This window comes from Hemicordylus capensis, chromosome 5 (genome assembly GCF_027244095.1).
Source record: "Hemicordylus capensis ecotype Gifberg chromosome 5, rHemCap1.1.pri, whole genome shotgun sequence".
NCBI classification, from domain to species: Eukaryota; Metazoa; Chordata; class Lepidosauria; order Squamata; family Cordylidae; genus Hemicordylus; species Hemicordylus capensis.
This window is the reverse complement of record NC_069661.1, coordinates 113010649-113024095: the sequence shown is the minus strand read 5'-3', so window position 1 is coordinate 113024095 and position 13447 is coordinate 113010649. Positions and strand designations below refer to the sequence as shown.

Genomic DNA, 13447 nt, shown 5'->3' with positions numbered 1-13447 from the left:
TGGGATTATCAGGGGATTTGAAGCAGGGTATTGTCAATATGCTGATGACACCCAAATCTACTTCTCTATCATCAGGAGATTATGACACCATCATCATCGGGAAATGGCATTGTCCCTCTAAATGCCTGCCTACAGGCGGTAACAACGTAGGAACATAAGAACAGCCCTGCTGGATCAGGCCCAAGGCCTATCTAGTCCACCATAGGGGTGTGCACAGAACCAGCTGGTCCAGTTCGGTTCGAGTCCAAACTGGACCAGTTCAGTCCAGCACCCCCTCGAACCCACCCACCTGTTTGGTCCAGGGGTGGTCACGGATCTTTTACTGGGGAAATTTTTTAAAAAATTTAAACTTACCCCCTCTGGGGGGCTTCTCTGAGGTGGAGGGGGGCAAGCCTGTGGAAGTTCCCCCTCCCCCCACCAGAATTCCTTCCTGGTATTGAGAGGCATCATGCCTCTGAGGCTGGAAGTGGCCCACAACCACCAGACTAGTAGTTATTGATAGACCTATCTTTCGTGAATTTGTCTAAGCCCCTTTTAAAGCCATCCAAGCTGGTGGCCATCGCTACATCCCATGGCAAAGAATTCCATAGATTAATGATGCGATGTGTGAAAAAGTACTTCCTCTTCTCGGTCCTACATTTTCTGACCTTCAGTTTCATGGGGTGACCCTGGTTCTAGTGTTGTGAGAGGGAGAAAATTTTCTCTCTGTCCACCCTCTCCACTCCATGCATAAATTTTATACACCTGAATCATGTCTCCCCTTAGTTGCCTCTTTTCCAGAGTAAAGAGCCCCAGATGCTATAGCCTAGCCTCATAAGAAAGGTGCTCTAGGCCCCTGAATCATCTTGGTTGCCCTCTTCTGCACCTTTCCTAGTTCTCTAATATCCTTCTTAAGATACAGAGACCAAAGCTGTATGCAGTACTCCAGATGTGGCCAAACCATAGATTTGTATAAGGGCATTATAATATTAGCATTTTTATTTTCAATCCTCTTCCTAATATAACCTAACATGGAATTAGCCTTTTTCACAGCTGTCGTGCACTGAGTTGACACTTTCAATGAGCTGTCCACCATGACCCCAAGATCTCTCTCCTGGTCAGTCACTGACAGCTCAGACTCCATCAGTGCATAAATGAAGTTCGGGTTTTTTGCCCCAATATGCATTACTTTACACTTGCTTACACTGAACTAAATTTGCCATTTTGTCGCCCAGTCCCCCAGTTTGGAGAGATCTTTTTGCAGTTCCTCACAATCTGTTGTAGATTTCACTACACTAAATAATTTAGTGTCATCTGAAAATCTGATCACTTCGCTGCTTACCCCAACTTCTAGATCATTTATGAACAAGTTAAAGAGCACTGGTCCCAGTACCAATTCCTGGGGGACCTCACTTCCTACTTCCCTCCATTGTGAAAACTGTCAATTTATTCCCACCCTCTGTTTCCTGACCTTTAACCAGTTACGGATCCACACATGAACCTGTTCCCTTATCCCATGACTGCTAAGTTCACTCAAGAACCTTTGGTGGGGAACTTTGTCAAAAGCTTTTGGGAAGTCCAAGTATACTATGTCAACTGGATCGCCTTTAGCCACATGCCTGTTGACACTCTCAAAGAACTTCAAAAGGTTAGTGAGGCAAGTCTTGCCCTTGTAGAAGCCATGCTGGTTGCCCTTCAGCAAGGCCTTTTCTTATATAAGTTTAACAATTTTGGCCTTAGGTATGTTTTCCATCAATTTACCCGGCACCGAAGTTAAGCTGACTGGCCTGTAATTTCCCAGATCCCCCCAGTTCCCTTTTTGAAAATCGGAGTTACATTGGCTGCTTTCCAATCCTCTGGTAAAGAGCCTGATTGTACAGACAAGTTACATATTTTTGCTAGGTAATCAGCAATTTCACATCTGAGTTCCTTCAGAACTCTTGAATGGATGCCATCTGGCCCTGGCAATTTGTTATTTTTTAGTTTTTCAAGATGGAAGAAGGATAATAAATTGAAGCTGAATTCATACAAGATGGAAGTACTCATGATAAGGGGTCATAATTTGAGGATGTGACAGAAACTCCTGTTCTGGATGGGGTTGCACCCTCACCAAAGGAACAGGTACTTAGTCCAGGAGTGCTTCTGGACCCAGGCCTTACCCTGGTTCTCAGGTTGAGGCTAAGGCCAGCAGTGCTTTATATACACTTTGGTTGATATGAACACTGCACCCATTCCTTGAGGATAATGATCTCAAAACTGTGGTGCACTCACTGGTAACTTCTAGGCTTGATTACTGCTAGGATAGGATGTGGGACTGCCTTTTGAAACTTCGAAATAAAGCAGTCAGATTGGTCTCTGGGATTTCTCAGAGAAACCAAATTATACCTGTTTTAAAACAGCTGCACTGGCTGTTGAAATGTTTCCAGGAAAATACAAAGTGCTCATAATTACCTTTAAAGCCCTGAATGGATTAGAACCGGGTTACTTGGGAGAGATCTTTCATCAGCAGGATCCCCACTGCGCATTAAGGTCATTGAGAGAGGTTCATCTCCAGCCGCCGCCAGCTCATCTGGCAGCAGCTTGGGATCTGACCTTCTCTGTTGCTAGTCCTGGGCTCTGGAATGTGCTTCCTACAGATATCCGAGGCGTAAGACCTTTACCAGCCTTTAAAAGAGTCCTACAAAAACATCTTTTTAGCCTGGCTTTTAGTTATTTTTAAATGGTTTTAAATTGTTCCACTTTTTAATTGTTTTTAATGGTTTATTTATTTATTTTTCATTTATGAGAACTGCTAAGGTTCTGCATGAAGCAGCATTTTAAAAAATTAAATAATTAAATAAATGTTGCCTCATTACGTAGTAATTTCAGTAGTCTGGATACACTCCTGAATCAATTTTCCAAACCAGTTTCCTGCAAACATTTTCTTTTGTGTCCACATAGCATCATCAGTGCAAATTTATGTTATGCATTGTTTCTAATTACACTGAGACTGTTATCAACTGTTTGGTGAAATACATAAATTTTGTTTTATTGCCTTCAAGTGAGGGCAGAGCTGGTATTTGGAGGAACAGTGACAAAAAGGCGTGTGCAAGCCGGCTCAAATCGAATTGGGCCCAGTTTGGTTCCAGCTGGATCAGAATTTACTGGTAAAGTGGAATCAGGTAATGATTCCCCTTTACCAGTAAAGGGGGGACCAGGGGGCTTCCCTAAAACTAGTTGGGGTGGGAGTGAAGCACTTAAAAGTGCTGCCTGTGGTGGCGGCTGCAGGAAGGGGGTGGTAGCAGCTTGAGTGTGCACGGAACTAGATCAGACCCGGTTCAGTTCGAATACAGTTTCATTTGAGCTGAACCGGGTTTTTTGGTTCTGTGCACATCCCTAGTGAAAAACCTATCTGCCTCTTCCCACAATCTGCTTGGTATTTGAGGGCAGAACTGAAAGTTACAATAAGCACCAAGTTCTTCCTGGTAACATTTGGTATAAACACAGTGAAACATATCACATCATGCATATCACATCTTCACACTTTGCCTATCCTCACACTCTGCCAGTCAATGATGTAAGGTTGGGATGAGGAAATGTGCAAGATGATGGCATCATATCACATGCTGTGTTATAAAGCAACGGGAGAACAGCTCCTTGTCTCTTGCATTGTTTATTCTTGCTCTGATTTGTGAGTGGGGACAGGTTGTGTGAGGAAATTGTACCAACAGTCTTTTTCTGCTGGGAACAAAACCTTTGCCATTTTCAATGAACCCTCAGAATAAACCTAACAGTTTTCAGTTTCAAAAGGAAAAATTTAAGACATACCTTGCTTTGCAGAAAGGACTCCAGTTAGTGCACTGCTGTTTGATTTGCTATGGGTCTTGGAATTTTTCCTTCTTTCTAGAGCATTCTATGCCAACAAAGACAAAAACCAACCAAGAAATAGTGATTTTAAAAAATATATTACCACTGAAATATTTTTAATTAGAAGTAAAGAGATCTTCTCCCCCCCCCCCGTTTGCCTTTCAAGCACCCAGATCTTTAAAAGCCCTTTGAGTGAATGTGTACCACCCTTTTCTGTGACACCTATTGAGGCTATTCCCACGATCAGCCGAAATTGGGCTAGGGGAGCCTAGCCCGATTTCGGCTGATTGTGGGAGCCACCGGGCTCGCAGGAGAGCCCGGTTGCCTCCCAGCTGTTAACCCGCCAAACAACCCCTCCCCTTAAACCGGGTTTGCAGAGCGAGCACTCCACAAACCCAGTTTTTTTAATCGTGAGTAGCTGCGGCGCGGCTCCACGCTGCAGCTACTCACGGGTAGACCCCCGAAGGGGAGGCAAAAAGCCACCTCCTGACTCTGGGGGTCTCTCCAGTATGCCCTGCGTGCTCGCGCAGGGCATACTGGAGCTTCTGGGGGCCGCGAGGCCCCTGATCCTCCCAGCCCCTGCCGGCTCCGTCACAGAGCCAGCAGTTGTGTGGGCGGCTGCCCAGAGCAGACTGGCTTAGCCCGCTCTCCTCGCAAACCCCACAGAGGCTCTTCTCCGTGATCGTGAGAAGAGCCTCATTGTCGCAGAATGCATGTCATATTAGCTAAGATGGTTGTTGGCAAAGTTTTGCCAAGTGCGCAGAAAGATTCTACCACAGATCTGGACTCAGTCAGAAACCCAAGGGAACAAGAGGGTACTCAAATTCTTCTCAACACGTGGCAGAACATTACAAATGGTCGATACAGACCACCATACATTTATACCCCATGTTTTGAACTTGGTTATTAAAATTACACATATCGAAATACAAGTGAAAATTTCAGAAGCCATTTTCAGATCCCATAACTATTTTCAACTAAACATGACATATAAATCATTGGATTATATTGGGAAATCATCTTACATATTTCAGTGAGATCAAGAAACATACAGGAACTGTTTATAACAATTTCCTCAGCAGTAAATTCATTCTTCCAGGGAACAATGCTAATTGAAATTTATATTTTCAATCAAGAAAATAATGTGTAATTTAATCCTAACAAGCAATCGATTAATGCTTCCAATCCTAGCAGAATGTATAATGTTTTAAAACTGCCAAAAACATTATGTAAAAGAAAATGGGTCAATTACACAGGTACTAAAATTACTCAATTGCTCTTTATGACCATGAAAAAGTAGTGGGGTTTCACTATTCTAAAGAATGAATTAATACAATGTCAAATTCACTCTTTGAAGGTATAACAAGCAGAAAACAAGTGTTCTGCCGTGTGAAACATATAGCATATTACACTGCAAACCCCAAATTTACCTTATACTTCATAATATTCGATTTGAGAAGGTTGACCTCTTCTTGAATTTGTTTTAATCGCTCATGAAGGTATCTGACAAGTTGAAGAACAAATCATAATATATTTATCTCATATAATTTTATTATTCTATATATAATTTTATTGACTACATAAAACTAGATATAGTTTTATTATTATTCATGAAAGCATCTTAAAAGGTATTAAAAGCTTTGCAATAGAAAGAAATGAACAGATAATGATGTATCTGAAGTTCAGAATAAAGAGGTTTGTAATGGCAAAATAAAGTATAGATTTTTCAAAATATCACAACAAGGGAGAGGAATGGAGGGTACTGTGGCAACAACAGCGCTCCTTGGTCCCTCTCAAATCAACTGCCAATCAAGCTGTCCATCAGAATCAATATTCTGCCCAACCCCTGAGGTAAGATGAAGCTTGGTAAATTGGGAAGCTTTGCAGTGCAGTCTAGAAAAAGTTGAAAAGATTTCTGCCAAAGAGTACTGCATTTCCACTGTGTGTGTACCTCACTCGAATAATGCTAGGCCTGGATTCAGGTAAAAATGGTACATACTAGCCCAGTATATGAGGTTAGAACATAAGAACAGCCCTGATGGATCAGGCTGAAGGCTTACCTAGTCCAGCATCCTCTTTCACACAGTGGCGCACCAGATGCCTCTGAGGAGTCCACAGGCAAGAGGTGAAGGCATGCCCTCTCTCTTGCTGTTGCTCCTCTGCAACGGGTAGTGAGAGGCATTATGCCTCTGAGGCTGGAGGTGGCCCACAGCCACCAGACTAGGTTATGCATCTGGAACAGGCTTTGTGATAAAGACTGTGGGAGTGTTTTTATTATAATAAAAAGAGGAAGCATGAACTGAAGCTGCTGCTGCTTCGTCTGCTACTCTTGGGGATAAAATGTGCATTCTTCCAGTGCAGTGATAGAACCACACTCTCCTCCCATGAGAACCAGATAGGGCAGGAGAGGGAACATCAGTCATTTATGCTTCCTCTTTGTAGTATTCAAAGCAGCCCCTTGTCCTAACCATAAAATGATATTCCAGATGACTACCCTGATCAGGGCTAGCATGTACTCTGCTTAGTGACTAGGGTGAGGCGTCTAAGCTTTGGGGTAGAGAACAGAAGTAGCATGAATTTTCTGCATTGCCACTTTTAAGATATGACTGTATAGTTGTTCTTTCAGCAGGACCACCATCATGCTCTGCTGTCACTTCTTCTAAGTAGCCCAATGTATAAGCTAAAACAGAATAATAACTATAAGCTCTGAAAAGTAAATAAACATTCAGCTGAGGGCACATCTTCACTACACATTTAAACCAATTTCATACCTGTTTAACTGTTACAGTCCTCATAAGGAATCCTGGGAGCTGCAGTTTAATGAAGGGGCTACAGATCTCTCATGAAGAATGGTTAGCAGCCTCATAAAACTAGAGTAGTCAAACTTCTCTATGGAAAGCAATGAGTCAAACTAGTTTCACAGCAGCCCCAAACTTATTTATGTTTGTAGTACAGATGTAGGGCAGTGGCCAGGTGTGCTTTTTTATCAGCTTTGGCTGATACATCTGCTACGCCTATTTCTGGAGGTAAATGACCTTAAAACAATGGTTTTAAGGTTTAAAACAGCAGTGCAAATCCTGGTAACCTCCAGGCTCGACTACTGTAATGCACTCTACAAGGGGCTGCCTTTGTACATAGTCCAGAAACCACAATTGGTACAGAATTCAGCAGCCAAACTGGTCTCTTGGAGAACCCGAAGGAACCATATAACACAATATTAAAAGAACTGCATTGGCTGCCAATGAACCCTATTGGCTGCCTATTAAGATCATCTGGGGAGGTCCGGTTACAGATGCCACCGGCTCATTTGGTGGTGACTCGAGACCAAGACTTCCCTGTGGCTGCCCAGGGCTTTGGAATATGCTCCCTGTCAAAATAAGATCACTTCCATCTCTGGTTGCTTTTAATACCCTCAATACACACCTGTTTGTTGTTTTAAATTGTGTACACCGCCTAGAGATACACATCAGGGGATATATGAATATCATACATACATACATACATACATACATACATACAGATGAGCTCTTAAAAGTCCCCTGGAGCACTTTATTATTATTACTACTACTATTACTACTACCACCACCACCAAAACAGAGAACAATAAAATCTTACTGGGGCTGAACTTCTGATATTACCATTGTGAACGGCTTACAGTTCATTTTCATGAGAAAATCTAAATATACTCACCTGTTCTCCATACAGAGAGCATCTATATCAATAATGCGATTTACATGTCCCCCAAGTACATGATTAAGCTCTTGGTTTAATCTGTCCGATTTATCTTGGTAAAAAGAGCGCTCCTCTTTTACATCCTGTAGCTCATCTAGTGCTGCCTGAAGATCATGCTGCAGGGTCTCAATCTGAGAAGAAAGCCAAGCTCAAAATCACTACTGTACTAGATTAATCTACATAGTTTATTAGCCTACTAATATTATAGAATTCTATAGAAGACTCTGTTACATGACATACAAAATTACTTTTGCCTCTACAGGCAATTGTTTTAGAAGTCACCTCTTTTTACAAAAAACTCTGCAAAACAATGTTTCCAGAGTCAACAATATTGGATTAAGCTTTCAGATTGTGCTCGCATTAATGCCCAGATATGTCACACTGATTTCAGTGCAACTCAGGTGAAAATGAGACACAGTAGAAGTAGATCCAACTGTTTACACCTGGACCACTTATAATTCTTGAAAAAGTGGAATGGGGGATTATGAGATCCCTATTACTACTTTAATACTATTTAAAGTAGTAAGTGAGTAGCTGTAGGGAATCTCATAACAGAGATTCTACATAGTAGACCTCATGACATGAGGAATTCCTAGCCAAAAGCCATTAATCAGTCTAATCCTCTATTAAGATCATCTTAGTTAGTGGTCATCATGCCATCTTGTGGCATTGAATTCCATACATTAATAATTATGCATTGTTTATAGAAGTACATTATTTTGTCTGTCCTGAATCTACTGCTAATCAGTTTTAGTGGCTGACCACAAGTTCTACTCAATGCAGAAAGAAAAGCTTCTCTCTGGGCCAGTTTGGACAATATGTTGCTTGACCAAACCAACCATACCATGTGCATGCATCTCTCTCCCCTTCCAATGTGTCATTCCTTAAATGCATGTGGGTGCTTCATCCTGCATCATTATCTGGACTGTGTGTAGAGGAAACGTTCAGATGAAGCATCCTCTCACATAATTAAAGATAGATTCGCATCTGGTTGGCCACTGTGGGAAGCAGGATGCTGGATTACATGGATGTCTAGTCTGATCCAGCAAGGCTCCTCTCATGTTTTTATGGCTAGCTGCCCTAGAAAGAACTCAGAGGTTATTAATCCATATTGGAGGACAAAATGTACAATCATGCACAACCCCCTCACGATTTAGTTACTTGTTCTCGTGCTTTCTCCAACTGCTGGACAAGATCTTCACGCTCATGTGGTGCAAAATGACGTGCGCCAACTTCCTCATCTCCAAGTCTTTGTTTGGCTATTGTCATCCTCAGGAGCTGAAAGAAACCAGAGGCAGTTGTCTTAGCACCATAATAAGGGAAGGTGAAGGAGGGTAAAAGAATATAAAGGTAATTTCACTGAGGCAAACCCAGCTTTACCAATAAGGGCCAAACTAGAGGCTATAAATCATTACATGATTGAAACCCCCAGGTGTTTTTTTAAAAATTAAAATGTAAGTTGCAATCATGTGTGGCCCCAATTTGAACTGGGACCACAGCATGGAGAAGGGAGGCTCAAATCGCGGTCCATGTGCACCTAAGCCTCCCAGCAGATTCCGGAGTGAGCGAGCAAAACCCAGCCGGATGGATTCTCAAGATTGTCCCTGCATGAGTGGTGGTGCATGCACCTGTGGCAACAACTGCCAGTGCAAAAACTGCAAGTGCTGCAAAAAGAGCTGTTGCTCCTGTTGCCCAGTGGGCTGTGCCAAGTGTGCCCAGGGCTGTATCTGCAAAGGGCCCCCTTCCACCAAATGCAGCTGTTGCAAGTAAACCTCTGCTTGCTCCCTGAACTTTGATCTGTATATTTGACTACCTGCAAGAATGTAACCTTATTCTCCAGTTATATATTTGTCTGTCCATTTTCTAGCATTAGATGTGAAAGAAATAAAACTATATGTATATAATAATTTTTTTTTAAAGCATGGAGGATGGAGCTTTAACCTCCTATAGCTTCCCCCTCCTATAGCTCCTATCTGTCCCCGGAAGAATACTCCCACTGCTGGCACTAGGAGCTTCCCTCCTGGCGCAAACAACATCTCTGCGGATGGGGTGGGGGGTGGATGCTGATCCAGAATGGGCACACTCTGTCTTTTTTTGCTCTAAACATACAAATCAAACATACAAGGTCCCTGAAAACCATATCTGTACAACACATGTTTGTCAGGTTAAAACTTTACATTCTTAGATATACACCTAAAATATAATGTGGAAATTGGGAATAAGGGAATGTCTTATTTATATGGTGGGGGGGATCAAGGATGCAGCAAAAGCCTCCATTCTCACACATTCTTTTTTATAAGAATAACTATAGGCATTCCACATTCCCAGTATCTTCAGTATTAATTACTTATTTCTGTACACCAACTGCTGCATTATTATTAATAATGATGATATACTGCTTTCCAACAAAAAATTCACAAAGCAATAGCAAAAGGAATGAGAAGGCGGCTCCCTGTCCCAAAGGGGCTCACAATCTAAGAAACACAAAGGAGACACCAGTAATAGCCACTGGGAGGTACACTATACTGACTTGAGCAGTAACAGTTGCTCTCTCTTTGCGAAATATAGAGAGCCACCACTTTAAATGTTGCCTTTTTGCCCAGTCAGCAGAGGTCATTTATTTCACACATTTTTATACCACCTATTATAAAAATCTCCAGGAGGTTTACATGGAATTTTAAAAATACAACAAAAAGCAAAAAAAGTATTAAAACAATTTAAAAAATCTGAAAGAACGGGTATGTCAAGGGTTTTTTGTTTGTTTGTACGTTTTAAGGCAGCCAGAGATGAGGAAGCTCTTATTCTGACAAGGAGCACATTCCAGAGTCTCGAGGCAGGAAGATCCAGTTCTGATTTGCCACCAAACAAAGATTTTGATTTACCTATTTCCATTTCCCTTGGTTTTCTGCATGAATTTACCTATTTGAATTTCATGCAAAGACAAATGTTGTTGCTTATATGTATGTGTAGATTAATCTACAGTTTTCCAATATACAATTATATTTATATTCTCCTAGTGTCTAAAGCACAAATAAGCAATCTATGCACTTTTAAATAAAAAGTGAGAAAGAAAAAATCCAGCAGAAATCAAAGAATGGGGAGACACTGAGGCTCTCCACACAAGCAGTGTGGAGAGCCTGAAGGGCTTATACGGGGAGAGCAGGCTCCCCGCACACGAGCATTCCACCCTGCCGGACTGGCCGCCCACATGATTACCGACTCTGTCACAGAACCAGTTGGGACGGCGGGGATCAGGGGAACCCGGCATTGGGAGGCTTGTCAGCCTCCTGGTTGGGAGTCTCCTTGTGAGTCGCTGCGGCGTGGAGCCGTGCCATGGCGATTCGTGATCACACAGAAATGGGGTTAGCTGAGCACTTGCTCCTTAACCTCATTTTAGGGGAGGGGTGAACCACCAGGCTCGCCTGTGAGCCCAGTGGTTCTCACAATGGGGGGAAAACGGGCAGGGCTCCCTTAGCCTGGTTTTCCCCTCTTGTGAGAATAGCCTCTCTGTGCCTCTTCTAGTTTGTTTTGTCCTGTAGGCTTTTGGAAGAGTAACATTCAAATTAATACTTAATGCTGAAGTCCTCAAGTGATTAGTAACAGTATGTGTAATCCAGCCCTGGATTTATAAATACATAGAGTGACTCAGAGAAGGACTAGTCAACATACTTATGTGAATAGCTACCTTCTTAGTTTGGTAGAAGAGAAAGCTTTCTATGTGAAGGCAATGCAGAGAGAGGATTGCCAATTGGTTAGGTTTGCAAAACTGGCAAACACTGGAAAACAGTGTCCCATAAACACTGTGCCTCATCTCCATCCCATAGGCATGCCAAGGCCTATATTTTTGATATTAGTGCTTTATTAAAAAGGACTCTATAAACTGTGTCCCATAAACACTGACATCTCAAATGATGACTTTCATGTGTGAAAAGCCATGAGAGACCAAGCAATAAGGGAAGAACTTGCTTATCACCTCAAACAAATTACTTTTCCATGGAGACAGTTTGTATGTTCAGCTGAAGCCTTTGGCACCTTAGTCCTGCTGTAACCAAGGTTCAAGTATATGTAACAGAAGCAATTGCATATTCTTCTGCTTACCCCAGCCTCCACCCCCCACCCTTTCTTTTGCTCTTTCCCACATGCCTATATCTAGATTATAGGTTCCTAAAGGCAAGGACCTGTCCTCTTATTCTTTGCAGAGCACCACGCACACGGATGGTGCTATAAACACTAACAACAGCTGAGGCTCATAGACCAAAATTACGTAACTACACAAACAAAATGAAAATGGAAGAAAAGAAAGAGACAAAGGAAGAAGCAAAGATGTGAATAAATGAAGATTTGCATGCTTAGTGTCAAACTAGATACAATGGTGGCCAAACTGAGTATTTAAACCTTGATCCACCTCAATCACATAGGAAAAGGGGGGGGGGGTTGCCCTATTTTTAGTAGCTAAAGGATGCACAGGAGAGAAGGGGTCAATCTTCCTGCCACCTGACTTATCCATATCCACCATTCAGCAATTTCCCCTCAGGCAGGCTCCAATACCAGAAGCAAGCATGACTATAAGAAAAAACACTCTTTGGCAGAGGGGCTGCAAAGAGAGGATTAGGCACTCCTCACCCATGTGTCCCTTTTGTTTTACACACACACACACACACACACACACACACACACACACACACACACAGAGACACTCACTCACAGAGTTTCTACACGGCAGATGTGAATTTGGAAACATGGATCTGCAACCATTATGTCTACACTGACCCTTGAGATTTATTTCAGTTTGGAATAGAGAAATTAATTTTTTACAAGGATAGCAACTGAACAAAACAGTCAGTGGTATCACGGATTCCTTGTGTTTCCTTGTCAGAAGCAGCAATAATCTGTTAAAAAAATGTTTACAGTCCAATTCTAGGTATGTTTACTCAGTAAGTTCTGTTACCAGCCATGCTTATTCTACCCAGTTCCCAGGCGCCTCCCTGTTTTCAGCTGCATGTCCAGGCTTGGAGATTGCACTCTGGATATGTTCAGGAGCTGCACCACAATGTGAGCTCTCAGTTTACAATACACATGGGGACAGGTCACTTAGTTGGCAATGGGCTAGTCACCCCTAGATTTGGCTGTAAACAAAGCAAATTGGAATGGGGGTCCAGATGCACGGTTACTCCCTATACTGGGGACCCCAGCTAAGTAGACTCGAAAGTTAACTATAACTATTACTGGCATCCAAGGCCACCCTAAACTTAGAGTGAACCACCTCACTCCTTTTACAGGAACGAGCTAATCATGCCAAGCAGGAAGAAAGGCAGAAAAGGTAGAATTATAATGTTCTCCCCATCACAAAGGAGATGAGTCAGTGACGTGGGCCTAGAGGTGGATTTTATTGACAGTATTGATAGGATTACTGTAGAGCCCGTATCAGCACAGATGTTCCTTCATGCACCTGCATACTCTGATTTTCATCACAATCAGCCAGCCTTACTTGCAAAAAGGCAAACCCCACATTGTTACACCCAAGAAGAAGAATCAGACACAATGCATTTCATCCAGGCCCATCCTGGCCCTCCTAATCAGCAAAGTACGACAGCAGGAATGTGCCCCCAAGGCACGTTTTAGGATATAAGTATCCCCAGTTCCCCGACCCAGTGTGTTCCTTCATGCCTCTTACTTGGGACTCCATTTCAACAAGCACTCTCTGGTGCTCCTTTGGTCTTGCCACCTGGGGACTCCAACAAGCGATCTACGTGCTTCCTTGTATACTCCCATCATATGCTGTACTTGGGACTCCATTGAGCACTTTTTATGCTCTCTCACAATCTACAAAGAGCCTGAAATCACTATATGGACCGGTCCTTGTGCTGATCCATCCAGCTTGCCTCAGAAC

General features: G+C 42.6%; 2 protein-coding genes across 5 annotated transcripts in view; one reads left to right on the top strand and one right to left on the bottom strand.

The window, feature by feature from the left end:
* Positions 1-13447, bottom strand: part of CCDC149 (coiled-coil domain containing 149) — an 87836-nt gene that overhangs the window by 32554 nt on the left and 41835 nt on the right. For all 4 annotated transcript variants that reach the window (XM_053257497.1, XM_053257495.1, XM_053257496.1 and 1 more), the window contains exons 5-8: positions 8719-8835; positions 7516-7688; positions 5256-5328; positions 3787-3871 (exon numbers count right to left, since the gene is read on the bottom strand). In XM_053257497.1, coding sequence (XP_053113472.1) covers positions 3787-3871; positions 5256-5328; positions 7516-7688; positions 8719-8835 — 448 coding nt within the window. The remainder of the gene's footprint in view (positions 1-3786; positions 3872-5255; positions 5329-7515; positions 7689-8718; positions 8836-13447) is intronic.
* LOC128327999 (metallothionein-1-like) lies at positions 9142-9327 on the top strand. The gene has a single exon (XM_053257499.1). It carries the CDS (start codon positions 9142-9144, stop codon positions 9325-9327), a length of 186 nt encoding a protein of 61 aa, XP_053113474.1.